General features: G+C 44.4%; 1 protein-coding gene across 2 annotated transcripts in view; it reads left to right on the top strand.

Annotated features, from left to right (window-relative positions):
• cwc27 (CWC27 spliceosome associated cyclophilin) overlaps positions 1-26,070 on the top strand; it is a 236,692-nt gene that overhangs the window by 110,237 nt on the left and 100,385 nt on the right. For both annotated transcript variants that reach the window (XR_009446088.1, XM_048542191.2), the window contains exon 11: positions 24,391-24,488. Coding sequence is in view for 1 of the 2 variants with exons in the window: in XM_048542191.2 (XP_048398148.1) it covers positions 24,391-24,488 (98 nt within the window). In the remaining variant the exon portion in view is untranslated. The remainder of the gene's footprint in view (positions 1-24,390; positions 24,489-26,070) is intronic.

Raw genomic sequence — 26,070 nt, 5'->3', positions numbered from 1 at the left:
GTGGAAGCAGGCCATTGAGCCCACACTGCCCTCCCGAAGAGCATCACACCACCACATTCATCCCCCGACACCTTATCCCTGTATCACTGCAAATCCCGCAGCCAATCCACCAAGCCTGTACATCTTTGGACTGTGGGAGGAAATCGGAGCATCCAGAAATCCACATAGACACAGGGAGAATGTGAAAACTCCACACATTTGCCTGAGGGTGGAATCGAACCTGGGTCCCTGGCTGTGAGTAGTGCTGAAGAAGATTTGACAATTTTCACAGTCTGTCAAATTCCTTGAAAGCTTTAACAAAAATAAAAACTGAAAGAACTGCGAATGCTGTACGTCAGGAACAAAAAAACAAAGTTGCTGGAAAAGCTCAGTAGGTCTGGCAGCATCTGTGAAGGAAAAAACAGAGTTAACGTTTCAGGTCCGGTGACCCTCCCTTTCTTCGGAACAGCACTAATGTTCTGGGGAGATATGCTCAAATCCTCATAACGCAAATGGTGAAATTTGAAGTCAATAAAAATCTGGAATTAAAAGCCAGTCTGACAATAATGATATAACCACTGTCAATTGTCCCATATCCCATGAATACATTTTAAACAAAAAAGCAGGGATTGTGGAAGTGTATGATTTTATATTCTGCAGTAGTCCCTGCAAATTTGAAGTGAGCAAATGTAACACCACTTTTCAAGAAAGAAATGAGAGAGGAAAGGGGGAACTACAGGTCAGTTAGCCTGGCATCAGTCAGCAAGAAAATGCTAGAATCTTATTCGAGAAGGCTTTAATGCATCTTTTCAAAAAATCACTGCATAATCGGGCAAAGTCAGCAAGATTTTATGGAAGGGAAATCAAGTTTAACAAATCGATTACAGTTTTCTAAGGATGTAGCTATGTGGTTGGACTAAGGGACCTGGTAGATTGCCGTAAGACAGTCGGTAAGGTCCCAGGCAAAAGATTAACAGTCAAGATAAGAAAATATGAAGTTGGGTGTAATGTATTAATAGGGAGTAGACGATTAGTTAATATACGGCAAACTTAGAGTCAGCATGAAGACAGATATTCTAGGATAGCTGGACCATGATTAATAGAGTACCATATGGATCATTGCTAGGGTTTCAGCTATTTGCAATCAAAATTAATGAATTAGACTAAGAATCAGAGTAATACTAAGTCAAAGATTCTGCGATTCATTTCAGGTATAGGATATTTTCACTATACACAAATTCAGCTTTGGTGTATACGGTGCATATTCGTTTAATTAAAGGTTTATTTAAAAGCTACCTTCATTCATTAATCATTGAATATGTACCTGCTGTGTGTGATATATAAATTATCACTACATACCTTCGAAACTAATACAAATGGACAGTTAAATAAACTATAATTGCAAAACTACAAGTAGTAAAAATGTGCTCCATAGATGAGTGAAACCTGTCTGTGATCATATGCAAAAGAGTTTAATATTAACCTTCTTGAATTATAGTCAAAAGAGCATATTGCCAGGTGCACAAATCTTTACTTGCTATCCTGAAATCATTTAAACTTATAGAGATTAATATGAGCATAACCAAGTGTAGAATACAGATTTGACATCCAAATTTGACAGTGTCTGTTTTTCTTGGGACTTTCAATGATTTCATATCACAATAGTTCTGTTGTCGATTATTATAAACAGACTTTTTTGTGTAATTTTTTTTCCACAAAGAGCATGAAGGATGGGTTTAAAAAAAAAGCATGAAGGGTACTGTTCGCTTTGCAATTATTTCTATCTGTTATAAATCCTTATCAGTAGTGGCTATTAACACATTGTTTTCCTACCTCCATGCAATTAGAGTATTGCATAGAAATGTCTTCTGTAACAGAAAGAACCTACCCAATTCCATGTTTGTAACTTCTATAGAAAACTCACATTGTATTTAAATTCACGATTTGCCTTGAGCTCCAATTTTTGAAGTTGGAAGAAACAATAGAAGTAGTGGTCCAAATGTACACTTTAGCAATTGAAAAGAGTTTGCTGGCTAGACCAAGGCAGGACATCTTTGTGCGGATTGCTGGAAGTTGCAAAGTAATTCCATGGGATTTATCAATGTAGAAACAATCAATGCGGAGAAAGAAGCTGAGATTGAGTGTATAACAGAGTTGTAGCACCTGTGAAATCAAGTATAAACACTGAATAGAATGGAATAGAGTATCCTTTATTATCACTTGTACTCCAGCACAGAAGTACAATGAAAAGTTTTTACAATGGCTGCCTTTTAATAGTGTCATCTTATGTACAAGTACCTAGGTACAAATTTTAAGAGTTTAAAAAAGGTATTGTTTTACATAACAGAATTAAAGGGAAAGCATAAGCTTCATTTACTGTGTCTGAGAATGAGGTAGTTATAACATTGTGAAAAGGAATTAAATTACAGCCTGATAAAGAGTTCCAAACAGCAGCATCTCAGCACGTGGCGCTGGGCCAAAATCCAGCAACTGTCCCGCATCACTCCAGACGCTCCTCACCAGCACTTTATAGCAACAAGATAAGTTGCACTGACCCAAGATTCGCTTCACCTGGTGCTGTTCCAAGACTCAGGATTCCCCATGTGCGGTTCCGTGTCTCGGGTTTCCTTTGCTGCTATTGCTTTGGAAATTGACCTCTTCATTGCTCCAGCATCCGGCCCAGCCTATGCTTGTTTTGCTGCCGTTGCTCTGGGAATTTGACCCGCAACTTGGCCCTTGCTCACTCTGGTACTGCTGCTGCAGCAGGACATCATCTGCGTGCTCGGCTCCTGCCTGATCTCCAGATGCGACCCGTCTCCCTTGACTCCTTTCTCCAGGTTGGGGTAGGTAAATGTTTGTGTGGGTGAATGCTGGGAAGAAGTAAAAATACTGCAAAGAGGAGACATAAAAGGAAAAGGAACTGGTGAGCAAAAGAGCTCCAACTGGAGCATCTAACCCTGCCGCCATCTTGCAGCCATTTATTGGGTCATCACGCATGATGGAAAGATGCCTGGAATCCTTTACTGTAACTGCTCTACACTCTTTAACTTCATTTAGCCTTTTCAAGATCACTGGAAAAGCTACCTTCACTGCTGCTAAATCATTCCCTAGGTCTGTGAATGCAGGGAAAGTTAACAAGGTATCTGAGAGTTGAAGGGAATTCTTTTTTAAAGGAAAATTGACTCTTTATTCCAGTTTGACTTCTTTATTCCTCAAATGGGGAAGTTAAAGCAATAATTGGAGATACAAGAGCCATCCCAACTCCTATATCAAAGTAAGGCATGACATAAATGCCCACATTTCCATAAACAGTATTAACATTGTGCATGTACCCATACCTTTGTATCATGTGCCTATGATAAAATGTCTGGAACAGTAATTATAACGGTTCTTCATAATTTACTTCTAGGCTGGGTTGACCTACCCCTAGGGAATAATTTAGCAGCAGTGAAGATAGCTTTACACGTAATCTTGAAAAAGCTAACTAAGGTCAAAGAGCCAAAGCAATTACAGGAAAGGATTCCAGCACTTTTTCCATCACATATAGTGACCCAACAGGTGGCTACATAAGTTTTGTTGTCATAGAACAAATTGACACCATTGTTATACATTTGGTTATCATAAGCTAACATATTGAGGTTTTGAATAACCCAGAGGAATTGTTTAATAAGTTATCTGTGATCAAGTCTCAGCCAAAATGAAGTTGAAGCCAAGGAAGTTCCAGGAAGTTGCTACATGAAAAATGAGATTCTGATAAAGAAAGCAGAGGCCTCCCCATAGACCTGTGTCAAAGAGTGATTGGTAGTTCACCAGATAGCAGTATTGCTCCAATATTATCAATAAATATTAAGGATAGCCCACAAAATTCATATGGTAGGACATGTAGGAATCCAAAAGAGTCATTGTTTTATAAACCATGCACTTTTAATTCATATACCATTTTTGAGTAACCATTTAGTAAGATGTTAGTAGACCATATGGAATATTTACCAAAAACAAAAGTATATACTTACTGTTATGAATATGACTACTTGATTCCCAAAGGCCATCCCCTCGAGAACAATTACTGCGAAGTTGTGGCCAGAAATCCTGTTGTTCATTTGCTATGAATTGCCAATGGAGATCCAGTCATGTTGAGTTTCGTGTGTAAAAGTTTTCATAGTTATGAACAATCTGGATATAACACAAAGTCTTCAGCATACCACCCACAGGCTCAAAGAGCTTAAAGGAGGTTCTATCAAACTCTCAAAATGATGATCAAGGCATACTGTCATGAACATCCTGATGATGTAAATAAATGATTAGAATTTCCTTTATTTGCCTCATGCGATTCACAAGGTGAGCCTACTGATTTTGGTCATTGTGAATTAGTTTATGAATATGAGATAAGAGGTGCTCTGAAATGAATAAAAGATATGAACTAATAGAAGAAAAGGTTTTAGGATTGATGAGGAAGTCAACCGTGTCAGACAGTGTATCCATCTCAGCTCACAGGGGCTGCAGGGTAGCTCAAGAACACCTTAGAGTGTCATGAATAATGATGAAACAAGAGGTCAACAAGCATGACAAGTTAGAACTACCTGTTAGTACGACTGTTTAAAAAAAAATGATTCTGAAGGAAAGAGTTAATATCGAGTTGGAAGAACATAGGTTAATTAGGGATAATCAGCATGGCTTTATCAGAGGGAGGTTATGCCTGACAAATTTGTTAGAAGTTTTCAAAAGGTGAGGAAAGTTAGTTGATATGGTTTCAATGGAGTTTAGAAAAGCTTTTGACAAGCTGCCACATTGTAGACTGACTGAGAAGGTTAAAGCACATCAAATTCAGGAAATCTTGGCAAGATGGATCAGAACTGGCTTAGTAACAGGACACAAATGGTACTGCTACAAGGCTGTTCAAGTGACTGGAGGCTGGTATTCATTGTGGTACTACAGGGGCCAGTACAGGCACTCGTATGTTTGTTACATACATAATGGTATAGATACAAATGTGGGGGATTATTAGACAAGTTTGCAGACGACATCAAGGTTAGCAGGGTGGTTAATAGTGAAGAACATGGTTATAGGTGACAAGAAAATATAGATGGGTTGGTCAGATGGGCAGAGCAGTGGCAGGTAGTGTTTAACCCTGATCAGTGCAAGGTGATGCACTTTGGAAGAAGTAAGAAGATGAGATATCATTTAATGAATGGCAGAACAGTGGGTAGCTCAGAGGAGCAGAGAGGCTTCGGGGTAGTTATTCACATATGCCTGAAGTTAGAAGAGCATTTGAATGAGACGGCTAAGGCATTTGGGACACTTGCTTTCATCAGTCATACATTGAGTATAAGAGGAAGGAGGTACTGTTGGAACAAAAACAAAGTTGCTGGAAAAACTCAGCAGATCTGGCAGCATCTGTGAAGAACAAATTCAGAGTTAACGTTTCACGTCCGGTGACCCTTCGTCAGAACTGTTGGAGTTGTACAGAGCGTTGGTTGGCCACAGTTGCAGTACAGTGTGCAGTTCTGATCACCTCAAAACAGTAAGGGCATGATAACACTAGCAGGGGTACAGAAGAGGTTCACCATGATGTTGCCTAAAATGAAGCAGTTGATCTACAAGGACAGACTGGATAGGGTTGGATTGTTTTCTTGAGAGAAGGCTGAGGGGTACACGATTGAGATGTATAAGATTATGAGGAGTATGGACAAGGTGAGTAGGGAACAGCTGTTCCCCTTGATTGAGGGATCAGTTATGAAGGGGCATAATTTTCAGGTAAGCGGCAAGAGACTCTGAGGGGATTTGAAAAAAAAACTTTTTCAGTCAGGGTGATGGGAATCTGGAATGCACTGCTTGGGAATGTAGTGGAGGCTGGAAACATTACCACCTTTTAAAAAAAGTAATTGGATGAGCACATGAAATATCTTAACATTCAAGGAAATGGGACAAGTGCAGGTAAAAAAGGTTAGTGTACCTGTATTGGTAGTTATCGGCGTGCCTGATGGACCAAATGGCCTTTTCTGCGTTGTTTAACTCTATGTGGTCCATATAGTGTAGCCAAAAAGACTGGTAAAGTAAATTACCTGACACTTCAGATGTTTTGAAAAAGAATTGGGAATGTTTAAACATATTGATGTGACAATGTCGTTGATGAAAAGAGAGTGCAGATATGTCAGGTGGAAGCTGAAGGGAAGAATAAGAATGAGACCAAAGGAGGCCTAGACAGTTCCCAGAATGAATCATCTACTATTTGGTTTACTAATGCTGAACTGTTGGGGAGATTAGACACTATACTTTTATATTTAGAGATATGGAATGAAAACTCCTAACATGGTGACTCTTCAAATTTACAAAGGTACCCCAGAGTACAACCATAGCCATACATGATGTGGATGTAGGAAAATCCTGCCTTATAAAAACAACATTTTTACTGCATATGTTCAGAGAAACAGATCCAGCTGAAAGGAAAAACCCAACACATGTTGGAAAATCTGTATTTAAACCGAATCAAACTAGCTAGAGTTCTTTCAGAGATAATGGGAACTGCAGATGCTGGAGAATCCAAGATAATAAAGTGTGAAGCTGGATGAACACAGCAGGCCAAGCAGCATCTCAGGAGCACAAAAGCTGATGTTTCGGGCCTAGACCCTTCATCAGAGATCAGAGTCTCTCTGATGAAGGATCTAGGCCCGAAACGTCAGCTTTTGTGCTCCTGAGATGCTGCTTGGCCTGCTGTGTTCATCCAGCTTCACACTTTATTATCTTAGCTAGAGTTCTTTATTAATTTAGTGCCTAAACCTGATGATTCTGCAGAGGGGTCAATGCAGTTGCAAAGGCAGATTCCTACCCAGTTCCTCACCTGTAGCGCTATCTTGTCAAGTTTGGCCCTGCCATTTGTCTTACAACAATATATATATTTTTTTAAAAGGGATACTGGCAAGTTCCTTTTTAATTTCTGCAGCTACAGATTTTTTTTTTGCTTATTTGTTCACAGGATGAGGGTGCCACTGGTTGGGCCAGAATTTATTACCCATCCCTACTTGCCCTTGAACTGAGTGGAATGGTAGTGTGTTTTAGAGTGCAGTTAAGACTCAACCACACTGTAGGCCAAATTAGCTAAGGATGGCAAATTTTATTTGCAAAAGGACATCTGTAAGTGTCAACTGGTTACTAATGTGGATTTGAGATATAAAAATAGGCTGGTAAGACTGGGACTTCTATCACAGGAGTGTAGGAGGTTGAGAGATGACCTTTATTGAGGTTTATAAAATCGTGAGGGGCATACATAAGGGTCTTTTCCCTAGGGGGAAGTTTAAAAACTAGGTGAAAAATAAAAAATGATATGAGGAGGCGACTTTTTTTACACAAAAGTGGTGCGCTTGTGGAATGAACTGCTAGAGGAAGTGATAAATACACATAGAGTTGTGATGTTTAAAAGAGATTTGGATAAGTTCATGAATTGGAAAGGTTTGGAGGGAATGGGCTAAAGTAGTTTGGGAATATGGTTGGCCCCACTGGTTGGACCAATGAGTCTATTTCCATGCTGCATAACTGTATGATTGTGTTGAACTAGATAATTGTTTATGGTCAGTGAACAATGATTACATGGCCACCATTAGGTTAGCTTTTAAACCCATATCTTTAATGAACTCAGATTTCACTCTCTTCACATCCTTGTCCCCAGGACATTAACCTGGAGATGTGAATTACTAATCCAGTAATATTATTACTTCACCACCATTTCCCAGCATATCAGTCTTTGTCACACCCTGTGATCTTCTCCAATGGTGAGTGATGACATTTGAGCTAAATAATACTGCAACAACTTTCCAGAGACTGATTAATCCAGCTGTAGCCAGTCATGTCATTGGGAAGGACACTTGGAACAATTAGAAGCTTTCGTTAGGAAATTACATACAGCTGATTCAATGATAAACCTGATCAAGAGTAAATTTGTAAAAGCAGGAATAGCCTACTTCCAGCAGGATTGGAGTTGAGGAGTGGTTGGTGGTTTGCGTATTTGGAGCTCACTGCCTAACAGGATGAAAGAGGCAGGAACCCTCAAGATATTTAAGTATTCAGAAGGGCATTTGAAGTATCATATCACAGATACTATGAGCCAAGTGCTGGAAAATGTGACTAGAATAAATGGATTGTTGGTGACTGGTATGGATGTTTTTGGGCCAAAGAACCTCTTTCTATGCTGTCAAGACTTTGACTCTACAAGAACATAAGAACTAGGAGCAGGAGCAGGAGTAGGCAATTCAGCTCCTCGAGTCTGCACCACCATTTAACATGGTCATGGCTGATCTCATCTTGTTTCGGTTTAGTTTGGGTTATTATAGCCCTATGTACCTAAGATTTGGTTCCCTACAGTGTGGAAACAGGCCCTTCGGCCCAACAAGTCCACACCACCCCTTAGAGCATCCCACCCAGACCCATCCCCCTATAGCCCACGCACTCTGAACACTATGGGCAATTTAGCATAGCCGATCCACGTAGCCTGCACATCTTTGGACTGTGGGAGGAAACCCATGCAGACATGGGGAGAATGTGCAAACTCCGCATAGACAGTCGCCCGAGGCTGGAATCGAACCTGTGTCCCTGGCGCTGTGAGGCCGCAGGGCTAACTGCTGAGCCACCATTCCGCCCCACTAAATGCAGTGAAAAACTTTGTTTTGCAAACTGTACAAATAAATCATAGCAAACAAGGACTTACAGATAATATGGTGCTTAGAGTGAGGTATACAAGGTTACTGTTGTACAGGAGGTGCACGAAGCCAAATCAACATTATTTGAAGTTAGAGAGTTCCATTCAGCAGGAAAGAAGCTGTTTATGAACCTGTTGGAGTGTGTGTTCGAGCTTCTGTATCGTTTCCCTGATGGAAGAGGTTGGAAAAGAGCATTACCAGCGTGGGAGGTGTCCTTGGTGATGTTAGCAGTCATTCCATGGCAACGAGAAATGCAATTGGAGTTCATGATGGGAGGTTAGCTTCTGTGAAGGTCTTGGCTGTGCGTACACTTTTCTGTAGTTTCTTACCATCCTGGGCAGGCCAGTTGCCATACCAGGCTGTTATGCACCCGGATAGAATGCTTTTTATGGTACATCTGTAAATGTTACTGAGGGCTCTTATGGAAGTGCCTAATTTCCTAAGCTACCTGGGGAAGGAGCCTACTTGACTGTTGCATTTACATGGGAGGTCCAGGACAGATTGTCAGTTATCATCATTCCAAGCAACATGACACTGTTGATCCTTTCCACCTCAGCTCCATTGGTGTAGATAGATGCATGTCTTACTCCTTTCTTCCTGAAGTCAATGATCAATTCTTTTATTTTGCTGATATTGTGAGAGAGGTTGTTAACATTGCACCACGTCACCAAACACTCCATCTCCCTCCTGTACTCTGACTCATTGTTTGATGTACCGCGGAGATGTTGTCGGCAAATTTGTAGATGGCATTTGTACAGAATTTGGCTGCACCGTTGTGGGTATACTGGGAGTACAGTAGGGGCTGAGAATGCATCCTTGCAGGGTGCCAGTGTTGAGGATTATCGTGGAGGAGGTGCTGTTGTCTGTCTTCATTAATTGCCGTCTCTGGGTCAGAAAGCTTAGGATCCAGTTGCAGAGGGCAGAACTGAGACCTATGTCTCAAGTTTTGAGATTAGCCTGATAGGGATTATGGTGTTTGAAGGCAGAGTTGTAGTTGATGAGTAGGACCTTGACGTAGGTGAACTTGTTATCCTGGTCTCGATTCTACTTACCTGCCCGTTCCCCGTAACCCTTCAACTTGTTACTAGTTAAAAGTGTCTGTCGTCTGAAATTCATGCAATGTGCAAGCATCCACCACACTCTGGGCTAGTGAATTTCACAAATTGACAACTCTTTAACAGATGTAATTTCTCCTCATCTCTGTTTTAAATCTGCTACCACTTATTCTAAAATTATGACTCCTCATTCTAGATTACACATGTGAGGGAACATCCTCCCTATGTTTACATTGTTAATCATCTTGTATAGTTCAATTAGATCTCCCCTCAATCTTTTAAACTCCAGACAGTATAGTTCTAAACTACTCAATCTCTTCTCAAAAGACAAGCCCCTCAATTCTGGAATTAACATAGTTGTACTCGAAGCAGTTCAGAAGAGGGGTACTATGTTCTCCCTCAACTAAGGGGACCAAGTAATATGTACAATACTCCAGGTGCATTTTACAGTTGCAGCAAGGCGGAGGACATAGTACCACCTCAATAATAATAGGCTACTTTTCTACTCTATGCCTTTATCAATAAATATTAAAATTATATTCGCCTTCCTTATTGCCATGCTAGTTTTTTTATGATTCATGCACGAAGACACCCAGATCCTTCTGAAACAGTTGTTCTTTGCTTAGATATTAAGTTGTCTCTCTATTTTTCCAACTAAAATGGATTACCTAACCCTTATCCACATTAAACTTCATCTGCCATATTTTCACCCATTGCCCTAACCTATCCATATCCATTTGTAAAATTCTTGTTTCTTCATTACAGCTTAATTTCTGCATATTTTAATGTCACCTGCAAATTTGGCTATAGTACTTTCTATCCCTGTATCTAAGTCATTAACAGAGATTGTAAGTAGTTGAGGTCTAAGGACTGAAACATGCAACACCCAACTTGATTAATCTTGCCAACTCGAAAAAGGCCCACTTATCCTGACTTTTTGCTTTCTGTTGGTTTACCAGCCCTCTATACAAACTCAGGAATTACCCCGAACACCATGTGATTTTATCTTGCATATTAACGTTTTGTGCAGAACCTTATCACTTGCCTACTGGAAGTCCAGTTATAATACATCCACAGTGCCCCTATTATCCACCTTACTTGTTACATGCTCAAGAACTCTAGCAAATTAGTCAAACATGATTTACTTTAATACATCAGAGTCAACATGGTTTTATTTTGACTTCCTTTAAGGCTCTATGATGTAAACCATCAGGCCCTGGGCACTTGTCTGCCCTTAATCCCAGTAGTTTGCTCAGTATTCTTTTTTCCCTGGCAATGATGATTCCCTTTCTATAACCACTGTGTTACCAATTATTATTGAGGTGGTACTATGTCCTCCGCCTTGAAAACTGAATCAAAATATTGATTTAGTGACTCAACTATTTCTTTGTTCTCCATTATTAACTCCCCAATTTTATCCTCAAAGGGATTAGCATTCACTTTAGCTACTTTTTCCCTTTTATATACTTGTCGAAGCTTTTGCTGTCCATTTTATATTTCGTGCTAGTTTTCTTTCACAATTTACTTTTACTTTTTTTATGACTTTTCTTAGTAACCATTTGTTGAAGTTCAGAAGTTTCCCATTCTTCCAGCCTACCACTTGCCTTTGCAATGTAGTTTGCCAGAGTTTTTGTCTTTATTATTTTTGTTTTGATATTAACTTTCTTGCTTAGACATACCTTTACAATCTTGCTTCCTTTCTCGAATATATTTTTAGTTAGGAGCAGTTGAGTATCTCGTTAAACACCTGCTACTGCTCATCAGCTGTTGTACTTTTTAACTATTCTGCCAGTACAGTTGGGCTAAATCTGCCCTCATGCTTATATGATTACCTTTGTTTAACTCCAGAATGCTGGTGTGGGACTCCAGTTTCTCACCCTTTGAAATTCTAGCATGTTATAATCACTCTTCCCTGTAGGATCATTTACAGCGAGATCATTAATTAATCCAACTTCACTACACAATACCAAAACCACAATAGTCTGCGGCTTGATCATTTCCAAAACATATTGCTTCAGGAAACCATCTTATGCATTGAATCAACTCTATCATGAGGTTAACTTTGTCAATTTGATTAATCCAGTCAATATATATATTAAAATCGCCCATGATTATTGCTGTGCCTTTCTCACAAGCCCCCAGTATTTCTTGGCTTGTACTGTGTCCCACTATGAGACTGCTGTTTAGGAACCTATAGATTACTCCTACTAGAGCCTTCTTTACCTTGCTCTTTCTTATCTCATTGCAGACTGATTGTACATCTTGACCTGTGGTGCTGAAACCATGTCTCATCACACTGATTGCATCCTTTACGAACAAAACCTCTTTTTCCTTCCTGTTTATCCTTCAGAAACAAATCCCAAATCTGGTCTGCAAGTAAATCTCAGTAATCACTACCAAGCCATACCCATTTGCCTTGATTTGCAACACTAACTCAATATTATTTTTATTCTGAATGCTTCATGCATTCAGAAACCTTGGATGACAAAAGATAATGAAAGATCAAGAAGAAAAAGGAAGCATGTGTAACGTTTAGGAAACTGAAGCAGAAAAGGATTTATGCATGAAATTAGAAAGGGGACTGTGAAATGCCCTTTTGCAAATAGGATTAAGGAGAATCCCAGGCATTTTGTGTATTTTAGTATAAAGAGGGTAGCTAGTGAAAAGGTAGGTTCTCTCAAAAACAAAGGAAGGGAGTTCATGCTTGGAGCCTGGGGAAGTGGGTGAGGTTCTTACTAAGTACTTTGCATTGGTATTCACCAAGGAGAAGGATGTGGATGATGATAGGATTTGGAAGGTGTATGTTAATATTCTTGAGCATGATGATATTAAGGAGCTGGTAGCGTTGGATGTCTTAAAACATTTAAGGTAGATACAGCCCCATGGCCTGATGAGAATTCCAGGATAAGCTGGAGGAGGAATGGGAGGAGATTGCTGGGACTTTGATGGAGAAGCTTCGTAACTTCTTTACCCACAGGTGAGGTCCCAGAAGATTGGAGAGGAGCCTCTGTTGTTACTTTGTTTAAAAAGGGCAACAGGATAATCCAGGAAATTATAAAATGGTGAGCCTTATATCAGTGGTAGGTGTATTATTGGAGAAAACACTTAGGGACAGGATTTACTTGCATTTGGAAAAGAAAGGCCCTATTAACATGGCTTTATACAGGGGAGTTCTCATTCCCACAAACTTGAGTTTTTTTTGAGGATATAACAAAGATGATTGATAAAGATAGGGCAATGGATGTTGTCTGCATGAAGTTTAATAAAGCATTTGACAAAGCCTGTCACGGTAGTTTGGTATTTTTCTGACTAAAGATCTGTGACCAGTCATGTTCTGCAAGGATCAAGTCAATAATTTGGATGAAAATGTAAGTAGTTTGATTAGTACGTTTGCAGATGATGCAAAAATTGGTGTTCTGATGGATAATGAGGGAGGTTATCGAAGGATTCAGTAGGATGTAGATCAGTTGGAAAGTTGGCAGAGAAATGGCAGCTGGAGTTTAATCCCATCAAATATGAGGTGATGCATTCTGGGAGATCAAATGCAGAGGAAAGCGAACAGTAAATGGCAAGACCTTGAGGAGCATTGCTATTCAGAGGGATCATGGGATGCAAATTGATAGATCCCTGAACATGGCAACACAAGTGTCTAAGATTGTAAAAAAGCATGGTTGCCTTCACCAGTTAGATCATTGAGTATAAAAGAAGTTGTAGAAAACTGTAGTTAGACCAAATTAGGAGTATTGTGTGCAGTTCTGGTCACCATGCTATATGAAGGATGTGGAGGCTTTGGGGAGTTGCCATAGAGGTTTACCAGGATGTTGCCTGGACTTGAGTGTATTAGCTTTCAGGAGAGATTGGACAAACATGGGATTGTTTTCTGAGGAAGGGTCACCAGACCTAAAACATTAACTTTCTGGATGTGAGATTGCTCACTGAGCTGGAAGGTTAGTTTTCAGACATTTCGTCACCTTTTTTTATTTGCAAAAATATACTTTATTCATAAGATGTACAAAAAAAAACATATTTATACACCTACCCAGTCATGCAAACTGCTCCGGGCTACCCAGGGGGTACGTACACCAACTAAAGGAAAAAAAACAAGGCAAAGAAAATACCCCGGCAGTCGTCACCCCGCACAGTCCCCGTTGGCCCCCTGACCAGTTGGGGAAGGCGCCACCTGGGCCCAGTTACCAGATAGGGCCCTTTTTTTTATTGTGGATGAGGGGTTTCATACCGTGGTCTTTCCTCACCGCGCCTTGGCGGCGGCTGCCCCAAGCTTTAGCGCGTCCCTCAGCACATAGTCCTGGACCTTGGAGTGCGCCAGTCTGCAACATTCAGTCGGGGTCAGTTCTTTCAGCTGGCAGACCAGCAAGTTGCGGGCAGACCAAAGAGCGTCTTTCACCACATTGATGGTCCTCCAGGCGCAGTTGATGTTGGTCTCGGTGTGCGTCCCACGAAACAGCCCGTAGAACACGGAGTCCCGCGTCACGGAGCTGCTCGGGATGAACCTCGACAAATACTACTGCATCCCCCTCCAGACCTCCTGCGCAAAGGCACACTCCAGAAGGAGGTGATCGACAGTCTCGTCCCCCCCGCAGCCGCCTCAAGGGCAGCGTGCGGTGGCGCAGAGATTCCGGGCATGCATAAAGGATCTCACTGGCAGAGCCCCTCTCACCGCCAGCCAAGCAATGTCCTTGTGCTTGTTTGAAAGTTCTGGTGATGAGGCATTCTGCCAAACTACTTTGGCAGTCTGCATGGGGAACCACACGATGGGATCCACTCTCTCCTTTTCCCAAAGGGTCTCGAGGATACTACGTGCTGACCACTGCCTGACGGCCTTGTGGTCAAAAGGTGTTTCCCTTCAAAAATTTCTCCACGAAGGACAGGTGGTACGGGACGGTCCAACTACTCGGAGCGTTCCGCAGCAACGAGGCCAGGCCCATCCTTCGCAACACCGGGGACAGGTAGAACCTCAGTAAGTAGTGACACTTGGTGTTTGCGTACTGAGGGTCTACGCACAGCTTGATGCAGCCGCACACAAAGGTAGCCGCCAGGGCGAGGGTGGCATTCGGTACGCCCTTTCCCCCATTTTCCAGGTCTTTGTACATGGTGTCCCTGCGGACCCGGTCCATCCTTGACCCCCAAATGAAGTGGAAGATGGCCCGGGTGACCGCAGCGGCGCAGGCCCAGGGAATAGGCCAGGCCTGCGCCACATACAACAGTACCGAAAGCCCCTCGCACCTGACAACCAGGTTCTTACCCGCGCTGGAGAGGGACCGGAGCGTCCACCTGCCCAGCTTCTGCTTCAATTTGGTGATACGCTCCTCCCAAGTCTTAATGCACGTCCCAGCTCCACCAAACCAAACACCCAGCACCTTCAGATAGTCTGTCCTGACGGTGAAGGGGATGAAGGAGCGGTCGTCCCGGTTTCCGAAGAACATGACCTAGCTCTTACCCCTATTGACTTTGGCACCCGAGGCCAGTTCAAACTGGCCGCAGATGTCCAATAGTCTACTCACCGACCGACGATCGGTGCAGAAGACGGCGACATCATCCATGTACAGGCAGGTCTTGACCTGAAGGCCTCCGCTGCCTGGGATAGTCACACCCTTCAGGCTCACGTCCTTCCTGATGGATGCGGCGAAGGGCTCTACACAGCACACGAACAAGGCAGGAGAGAGCGGGCAGCCCTGCCTGACTCCAGATCTAACAGGAAAACTGTCCGATTCCCACCCGTTGATCGAGACTGCGCTAACGATGTTGGCGTAGAGCAGCCGGATCCAACTGCGGATGCCCTCCCCGAACCCCAATTTGGAGAGGACGTCCCTCATGTAAGCATGAGAGACCCTGTCGAAAGCCTTCTCTTGGTCCAGGCTGACGAGGCAGGTGTCCACCCGCCTGTCCTGTACGTAGGCGATCATATCCCTGATGAGCGCGAGGTTCTCAGCGATCTTCCTGCCCGGCACAGCACAGGTTTGGTCAGGGTGAATCACCGACTCCAGGACAGACCTGACCCGGTTGGGTATGACCTTGGCCAGGATTTTGTAGTCCACGTTCAACAGTGAAATGGGACGCCAATTCTTAATTTCTTCCCTCTCCCCCTTCCTCTTGTAAATGAGGGTGGTGATGCCCTTCCTCATGGACTTGCACATTTCCCCTGCCCGAAGCGCACTATCGTACACCTCCAGCAGGTCCTGGCCGACCAGGTCCCACAGAGCGGAATACAGCTCGACCAGTAAGCCGTCGCTTCCGGGAGTCCTATTCCTCTCCAAGGACTTGAGGGCTCTGGTCAGCTCGTCCAGGGATATCGGCCGGTCCAGCCACTCCCTCGTGCCGTCGTCTAAGACCTCCATGATAGACGACAGGAATGACTCGGAGGCCGTGCTGTCCATGGGCTTCATGTCGTACAGTCCGGCATAGAAGGATCTGCTGATTCTCAAAATGTCGGGCCGAGACGACGTCACCGAGCCGTCGTCCTCCTTCAGCCAGCTAAGCACAGAGCTCTCATTGTGCACCTTCTGAAAGAAGAAACGCGAGCACGTCTCGTCCTGCTCCACGGAGCGGACCCTGGACCGGAAGATTATCCTGGAGGCCTCCGCGGCGAAGAGCGAGGCTTGCTGGCCCCTCACCTTGCGGAGGTCCTCCGTGACATCGACCCCCATCAACTGCAGAAGGAGCAGGTTCTGCACCCTTTTCTGGAGTCGCGACAGCTTTCCCCGCCTCTCTCTCGCCTTCCGAACACCCTTGAGGACAAAGAACCTGTTGATGTTCTCCTTCACCGTCTCCCACCAGTTGCCAGAGACTCAAAAGAGGGGTTTCACGGTTCTCCTACCGGTGTACTCCCTCTTAAGCTCCTCGACATTCTCTGGGGTCAACAGAGTCGTGTTGAGCTTCCACGTCCCCTTGCCGGCCGGCTGGTCATCCTGTAAGTGACAGTCGGCCAGCAGGAGGCAGTGGTCAGAGAAGAACACTGGCTCGACGCCGGTGGACCTGACCGAGAATGCCCGTGACACAAACACGGAGTCTATCCTTGAGCGAATAGACCCGTCTGGCCGCGACCAGGTGTACCTCCGCTGTGCTCCATCTGCAGGGGTGCTGAAGACGTCGAGCAGCTTGGCGCCCTTCACCGTGCCCATCAGGAATCTGGACATGACGTCCAGTTGACCCCCCCCCCCCCACCCGCTGTCCCCACGCCGGATCTTCCATCTGCATCGATGATGCAGTTGAAGTCTCCGCCTAGGATGACCGGCCTGGACGTAGCCAGCAGGGGTGGAAGCCGCTGCAGGACGGCCAACCGCTCACTCTGTACCGCTGGGGCGTACACATTGATCAGCCTCAGGGGAGCATTGGTGATGTCAGCCACTAGGAGGCGCCCCACCACCACCTCCTGAACTTGAGAGATGGTGAAGTTGCGCCCCCACAGCCGAATAGCCAGGCCCGAGGACCGACAGTCGTTACCCCCCGACCAGATCAAAGGCCCACAGGTCCAGGCGCTGGACCATTTCTCGTACCTGCTGAGGTGCGGTATCCCGCACTCCTGCAGAAACAGGAGGTCCGCCTTGATGTTGGTCAGGTAGGCCAACATGGACACACATTTTGCGGTAGACTTGACGCTGCGCACATTAATGCTCGCAACTAGTACCCCCATTGTGGGCATTGACTGCAGTACCCTCCCCAAGTCCAAGGTCCACCCCCTCCATCTGTCCCTTCATGCCCATTGCCCAGGCTAACTGCTGGATGCTCTCCGGGCTCAGGAAACCATCCGTGCTGCCTTCTGGGTGGCATTCCCCCCGTCGGGGGTACGGAGGCAGGAGAGTCCGGCTCTGGGTTAGGCTGGGGACGCGCTGTTTCCTCCTTCCCACCTGGAAGTTCCGGGGGGCCCTCCAGTGCCCCAGCGGCACGTGACTGGGTGTCGGAGGGAGCCTCAGGACACCTCCCGTCACCTGGAAGTGGGGTGCTGCTTTCCTTCTCCCTTGAGATCTTTAGCTTCTGCTTTGGGCGGGCCCCTTCCGAATCTCCCTCGTCAGAGGAACTCTTATAGCCCCCTTGTAGCTGCCTCTTCCCGCCTGATGGTTGCGATTCCTGGGCCCGCCGATGCGCCTTCCTCCTCGCTTTCCGGACTGTTGTCCACTTCCCTGGGTCGCCTGTCGCCGCCTCCATCGACTCCGGGTTGTCGGCGGGGAGCGGAGCCTGGAGGGGCGCTTTGCTGGCCTCGGGCCCACCCTGCGGGGCTGGGCCTTCCTGCACGACCTGGCCCTCCTGCACATTAGTAGGGTCCTTGCAGGGCCCTGGTGCCTTCCTGTCCTCCGGGGGGACTGGCCCCGCATTGCCCCTGCCGGCGACCTGGGCGTAGGTGGTCCCCTGCAGCGGGCATGCCCTGCAGAGGTGGCCCGCTTCCCCGCAATGGTTGCAGCTTTTTTCTTGAGGGCAATCCTTTGCAAGGTGTCCCACCTCCCTGCAGATGATGGCTTTGCAGTCGGCCGCCACGTGACCTGACCTACCAGAGGCATGGCAGACTTTGGGTTGCCCTGCGTAGGTCAGGTAGCCCTTGCTCCTGCCGACCGCGAAGCTGGATGGTGGGTGTACAATGTTCCTATCCACGCGCATCCTCAGCGTCACCTTGACCTGCCTCCTACTGGTCCAGATGCCAAAGGGGTCCATGATGTCAGTTAGGTCCCCTTCCACTTTCACGTGCCTTCCAAGGAAGGTCAGGACATCAACTGCTGGCACATGCAGGTTGTACATGTGTACAGTCACCATACGGCTCCTCTGCGCTGGCATCACGAACAGCGGGACAGCGGTCAATACAGAGAGGGGGACCTCACTGCCTTTCTCTTTGGAAACCTCCAGGAAGCGCTCGCAAAGCTTGGCACTCCTGAAGGTTACATCGTAAAAACCTCCTCCGGGGAAATCCTGCAGGCAGTAAATGTCCGCAGCAGCGAACCCACAACAGTCCAGCAGGACCCTCTTCACAGGCGGTCCACAGGTGCACCTTCATCCACCTTCTTCACGGAAACACAGATGGTGTTCCGGACCCCCTGACTTGGGGCACGAGCACTTGCCGCAGCCATCGTTGCAGGTTGGCTGCTCCCCTGAACCAGCGTTAGGCCGAAGCCAGCATCAAAATCCACCGGTTGCAAGGGTGCGCAGCCAACCCGACGTCTTCCTTCCACCACCAACACAGCACTCTCCTCTTCTCGGTCCGCAAAAGAGTGGGTCTTTATTTTGTTCCAGATGTAAGCTGGTTCACTGAGCTGGAAGGTTTGTTCCCAGATGTTTCACCACCATTCTAGGTAACATCATCAGTGAGCCTCCGACGAAGCGCTGGTGTTATGTCCCGCTTTCTATTTATCTGTTTAGGTTTCCTTGGGTTGGTGATGTCATTTCCTGTGTTGGTGATGTCATTTCCTATTCTTTTTCTCAGGGATAGTAGATTGTATCCAAGTCAATGTGTTTGTTGATGGAGTTCCGGTTGGAATGCCATGCTTCTAGGAATTCTGGTGCGTGTCTCTGTTTGGCTTGTCCTAGGATGGATGTGTTGTCCCAATCAAAGTGGTGTCCTTCCTCATCTGTGTGTAAGGATACGAGTGATAGTGGGTCATGTCGTTTTGTGGCTAGTTGATGTTCATGTATCCTGGTGGCTAGCTTTCTGTCAGTTTGTCCAATGTAGTGTTTGTCACAGTTCTTTCAAGGTATTTTGTAGATGACGTTCGTTTTGCTTGTTGTCTGTATAGGGTCTTTTAAGTTCATTAGCTGCTGTCGTAGTGTGTTAGTGGGTTTGTGGGCTACCCTGATGCCAAGAGGTCCGAGTAGTCTGGCAGTCATTTCGGAAATGTCTTTGATGTAGGGGAGAGTGGTTATGGTTTCTGAGCCCGTTTTGTCTGTTTGTTTGGGTTTGTTGTTGAGGAATCAGCGGACTGTGTTCATCGGGTACCCATTCTTTTTGAATACGCTGTATAGGTGATTTTCTTCTGCTCTATGTAGTTCCTCTGTGCTGCAGTGTGTGGTGGCTCGTTGGAATAATGTTCTAATGCAGCTTCGTTTGTGGGTGTTGGGATGGTTGCTCGTGTAGTTCAGTATTTGGTCCGTATGTGTTGTTTTCCTGTCGACGCTGGTTTGAAGTTCCCCATTGGCTGTTCGCTCTACTGTGACATCTAGGAATGGCAGTTTGTTGTTGTTTTCCACCTCTTTTGTGAATGTTATGCCAGTAACGGTATTATTGATGGTCTTGAAGGTTTCCTCTAATTTGTTTTGCTGAGCTTTTCCAGTTACTTTGTTTTTGTTCCTGATTCACAGCATCATCAGTTCTTTTGGTTGTTATGGGTTGGTTTTAACTAGAGCGCTGAAGGTGACTCGGTAGAAATATATAAAATTATGAAAGGCTTGGATAAGGTGTATAAAGTCTTTGTCCCAGGGTCAAATGTCAAATACTAGGGGCATAGTTTTAAGGTGAGAGGGAAAGTGTTTAAGGGTGCTGTGCGAGGCATGTTTTATTTACACAAAGTTGTAGGTGTCTGGAACGCAGTAGCCCGGGAGCCAGGAGAAGCAGAACCAATAACAATGTTTAAGAGGCACTTAGACAGATGTACAGGCAGGAAATAGAGGGATAAGGACCTGAGCAGGCAGCTGGAATTAGTTTAGAATGACATCATGGACGGCACAAACATAGTGGCTGAAGGACCTTTACCTGTGCCGTACTGTTCTGTATTCTGTGTTTTGTGTTCTATTATCAAATGCCCCTATTTCTGTATGATTCCTTGGTGTGATGTGACAATCACACATTCTTCCTTTTTTCATTTTCTGTTAACAATCAAATGCAGTGCTAACCTGCACTCCTTCCTTCTCTGTTAACGTTGATACTCTTGTTTCTATACAACTGATTTATTGCAGTTCTAAGAAGAGCTAACTCTGGAGAGAGCCATTCAGATGATATGTGAAGCAGAGGCCCATTAATCAATACAGATCAATTCTAAGGGGTGAAGATCAAATTTAAGAATGTAATAGATTTTAAAATCTCAAGGAATAAAACCACAAAAGTCACACGTGATATGCCAATGTAGCAGGTAGGACAAAAACCAGATACTAAAATTTCTTTCAAGTGCTTCAAATCAAAGAAACCACATGGGTGCAAACAGTGCCCACCTATTAAAACAATAGGCCTCTTTCAGAAAATGTGCTGAAGCAGGACATAGCTACTGGAAACAAAATACTCAATTAACAAGCCACACAAGGAGTTGAATGAGTTAGAACACTCTATGCCAGAAGACAATCCAGATTTTTCCCAGCAGAAATTCTTCATGCCTTCTGCCTTCCCTGTCTCTGCAATCTGCCCTTACGACCTTCTGAGTTATCTTGTGCTGTTTCACTTATTGTCTCCTGAACATCCTAGTGCTCCTTAACATCTAACTGTTTGGCCTCACTTTTAACCAATAACCCTAATGCCTCCTTTTGTGACTTCATGTTACCCTCTGTTTGGTAACATTCCAGTGAAGTACTTTGGGGTATTTAACGATTTTGAACATGCTTTATGAATAAATGTTGTTTTTATGGCTCAGCCACTCAGAGCAGATTGGAGTTGGTGAACATTGTGTGGATGTTGCCTGAAGGAAGTTAAAAAATGTTTTGTGCAGCCATCAGCAATGATTGGATTGGATGACTGCAGAAAATCATTGAAGGAGAGAAAAAAGGAAATGAGAGAATTAATGAGTCATGCTTTTGTGCCTTTAATGGAGGGTTTTGCGCTTGCGATGGAATCTCTTGAAAAGGTATTTGCGTCAATTTGAAAATATCTTGATCATAAAAGATTAATTAAAGCCTTTATCCTGAAATATTAGTGAATAAAATTAAAGCACATGGGATTGAGGAATAATGTACTGAGATGGAGATTGAACTGGTTGGCAGACAGGAAACAGAGCAAGAAGAAATGGGTCTTTTTCTGAATGGCAGGTAGTGACCAGTGGGGTACTGTGTGCAGGAATATAGCTGTTCGCAATTTAGTTGAGGGAACTAAATGCAATAGCTCCAAATTTGAAGCTAATACAGAGCTGAGTGGGACAGTAAATTGTAAGGGGAATGCAGAGATTCTTCTGTGTAATTTAGATAATCTGAATGAGTGAGCAAATGCAGTATAATGTGAATAAATTTGATCGGAGATAGTCAGCATGGATTCGTCAAGGGCAAGTCGAGTTTCACAAACGTCAATGAGTTTTTTGAGAAGGTGCCCAAGCATGTCGATGAGGGAAGGGCGGTTGACGTGGTGTACATGGACTTCAGTAAAGCCTTTGATAGGGTTCCACGTGTTAGGCTGGTGGAGAAAATACAGAGGCACGGGATTGAGGGAGATTAGCAGTTTGGATTAGAAACTGGCTTTCTGTAAGAAGGCAACGAGTGGTGGTTGATGGAAAATATTCAGCCTGGAGTCAGTTCACTCGTGGTGTGCCTCAAGAATCTGTTTTGGGACCACTGCTGTTTGTCATTTTTATAAATGACTTGGACGCAGGCATAAGTGGATGGGTTAGTAAATTTACAGATGACACTAAAGTCGGTGGGGTGGTGGACAGTGTGGATGAATGTTGCAGGTCGCAGGGAGACTTGGATAAACTGCAGAATTAGGCCAAAAGGTGGAAAATGGAGTTTAATATGGATAAATGTGAGGTGATTCACTTTGGGAGGAATAATAGGAAGGCAGAATGGAAAGATTCTTGGTAGTTTGGATGTGCAGAGGGATCTTGGTGTCCATGTACATAAGTCCCTGAAAGTTGCTACCCAGGTTGACAGTGCTGCTAAGAAGGCTTACGGTGTGTTAGGTTTTATTGGTAGAGGGATTGAGTTCCGGAGCCGTGATGTCATGCTGCAACTGTACAAAACGCTAGTGCGGCCTCACTTGGAATATTGCATGCAGTTCTGGTTGCCCCATTACAGGAAGGATGTGGAAGCATTGGAAAAGGTGCAGATGAGATTTAGCAGGATGTTGCCTGGTCTGGAGCACAGGCCCTATGAAGAAAGGCTGAGGGACTTGGGTCTGTCCTCATTCGAGAGAAGGAGGCTAAGCGAGGATTTAACAGAGACATACAAGATGATCAGAGGATTAGATAGGGTGGACAGTGAGAGCCTTTTCCCGAGGATGGTGACTTCAGCTTGTACAAGGGGGCATTGCTACAAATTGAGGGGTGATAGATTTAAGACAGATGTCAGAGGCAGGTTCTTTACTCAGAGAGTGCTAAGGGCATGGAATGCCCTGCCTGCCAATGTAGTTAACTCAACCACATTAGGGCATTTAAACAGTCCTTGGATAAGCATATGGATGATGATGGGATAGTGTAGGGGAGGGGCTTAGATTAGTTCACAGGTCGGCGCAACATTGAGGGCAGAAGGGCCTGTTTTGCGCTGTATGGTTCTATGTTCTAAATGTGAGGCTATCCACTTTGGTAAGAAAAACAAGAATGCAGATTATCTGGTAGAAATTGGGAGAGGGGAATGTGCAATGCGACTTGGGCGTCCTTTCCAAAGGTAAGCATGCAAGTGTATCAGACAATAAAGAAATTAAATGGTATCGTGGCTTTTATGGCCAAAAGGTTTGAGTACAGGAGAGCAGGGATGTCCTGTGCAATTATTCAGGACCTTGGTAAGACCGCATCTGGAATATTCTGTGCAGATTTGGTCTCCTATCTGATGATGGATTCTTTCAATGGAAAGAGTATAGCAAAAGCACAGATTCCTGGGATGGCAGGACTGACATACAAAGACAGTGTTATGTTCACTGCAGGTCAGAAGAATGTGGAGGATTTCATAGAAACAGTAAAATTCCGAATGCAGTTTAGTACCTACATCAAATGGACTGCAGCGGTTCAAGAAGGCAGCTCACAGCCACTTTCCCGAGGGTGACTGGGAATGGGCAATAAAAGCTGCTCAGCCAGCAACGCCCAAATCTCGCGAGTGAATCAACTAAATATGGAGTCCCGAACCAGAGGCCACATATTTAACAATATCATGTAATCATTTAGGACTGAGATGAGGAGAAATTTCTTCACCCAGAGAGAATGCTAAATCTGTGAATTTGCTGTCACAGAAAGCATTTGAGACCAAAGCATTATCTGAGTTGAACATAGCCCTGAGAACTCAAGGGTTCAAAGATACAAGGGAAAATCAGAACAGGCTATTGAGTTGGGTGATCAGTCATGATCACAATGAATGTTGGAGCAGGTTTGAAGGGCCATTTGGTCTTCAGCTCTTATTTTCCTTTCTGCTTTAAAATATATTCACAAATTTTTCTTCCATATCAGCAGGTGATCTCTTATTCTATGTTTAACTTTAAAGAGGCTATTTGACTTTGGTGCATTTTGTTTCTGGGTTAAGTCTATGAGAATTGTTGACTGTGATTGGTTCCTTGAACAGCTTCATGACATCACTGACCTAATTTGATGGTACAGCAATCAATTATACACTAAAAGAGGCAATGCTCTTGCCACAGATCTCTCAGCGAGGCAAAGACAGTGACGTATATCCTTGCTGAAAACTCCAGCCTGATGTTTCAAATGTTCATTGTCATAACTGTTACTAATAACCACATTTCTTTATTTATAATTGAATTTCTAAGCATCTGGCTGGAACATGTTTTATTGCAGCTAAAATGATATGCTTATATAAATATTGTTTTTGTGCAGTGAAGAGCTACGCAAAGAAGCACGTCAGATAAAACGTGAACTATTGGCAGCAAAACAGAAGAAGTTAGAAATTCTTAAAAAGGAAGATGAACCACAAGGTAAAAAAAGATACTTCTACTTATTCCTGAGATTTCTAATTTGTATGACTACATTCTAGAAATGACAAAAAGTTTAAATGTTGATTCAGCCCTCGCAATTGGCAGAGCTTCCCCGCTGCCACCACACAGAACAGCACCCTGTTTCATTTGCCACATGGGAATTTAAGTCAAACACTAATCAAGTCATCTAATCAAACATCTGGGCACATTTCCAACAGTGGTTTCCTTGCAACTTACAATTTAGTATATGGTGTTCAGTTTCGGCAATGCAATCTTCTGTATTTCTCTTAAATTAATTTGTGGAGTGAGGGCATCGCTGACTAGGCCAGCATTTGTTGCCATGTCTAATCCTCTGGAGGAGGAATTGGCGATGGTGAGCTGCTTTCTTGATCCACCGCTATCCTAGAATGCAGGGATACAGTGCTGTTTGGAGGGGAATTCCAGGATTTTGACCCAGCAACTACTATAGACATGTGGAGATGGTTTAAGGAACAGTTGTTGGGAGTGATGAGTAAATATGTCCCTCTGAGACAGGCAAGACGGGGTAAGATAAAGGAACCTTGGATGACGAGAGCGGTGGAGCTTCTAGTGAAAAGGAAGAAGGTAGCTTACATAAGGTGGAGGAAGCTAGGGTCAAGTTCAGCTAGAGAGGATTACATGCAGGCAAGGAAGGAGCTCAAAAATGGTCTGAGGAGAGCCAGGAGGGGGCACGAGAAAGGCTTGGCAGAAGGAATCCGGGAAAACACAAAGGCATTTTACACTTACGTGAGGAATAAGAGAATGGTCAAAGAAAGAGTAGGGCCGATCAGGGATAGCATAGGGAACTTGTGTGTGGAGCCTGAGGAGGTAGGGGAAGCCCTAAATGAGTTTTTTGCTTCTGTCTTTACGAAAGAAACGACCTGTGTAGTGAATGAAACCTTTGAAGAGCAGGTGTGCATGCTGGAATGGATAGAGATAGAGGAAGCTGATGTACTGAAAATTTTGTCAAACATTAAGATTGACAAGTCGCCAGGCCCGGATCAGATTTGTCCTCGGCTGCTTTGGGAAGCGAGAAATGCAATTGCTTCGCCACTTGCGAAGATCTTTGCATCCTCGCTCTCCACTGGAGTCGTACCTGAGGACTGGAGAGAGGCAAATGTAATTCCTCTCTTCAAGAAAGGAAATAGGGAAATCCCCGGCAATTATAGACCGGTAAGTCTCACGTCTGTCGTCTGCAAGGTGTTAGAAAGGATTCTGAGGGATAAGATTTATGACCATCTGGAAGAGCATGGCTTGATCAAATACAGTCAACACGGCTTTGTGAGGGGTAGGTCATGCCTTACAAACCTTATCGAGTTTTTTGAGGATGTGACTAGTAAGGTTGATGAGGGTCAAGCTGTGGATGTGGTGTATATGGACTTCAGTAAGGCATTTGATAAGGTTCCCCATGGAAGGCTCATTCAGAAGGTCAGGAGGAATGGGATACAGGGGAACTTAGCTGCTTGGATACAGAATTGGCTGGCCAACAGAAGACAGCGAGTGGTAGTAGAAGGAAAATATTCTGCCTGGAAGTCAGTGGTGAGTGGGGTTCCACAGGGCTCTG

Source organism: Stegostoma tigrinum, chromosome 1 (assembly GCF_030684315.1).
Source record: "Stegostoma tigrinum isolate sSteTig4 chromosome 1, sSteTig4.hap1, whole genome shotgun sequence".
Taxonomy (NCBI): Eukaryota; Metazoa; Chordata; class Chondrichthyes; order Orectolobiformes; family Stegostomatidae; genus Stegostoma; species Stegostoma tigrinum.
Note: the sequence above shows the minus strand (reverse complement) of the source record. Positions and strands in the feature narration are given on the sequence as shown.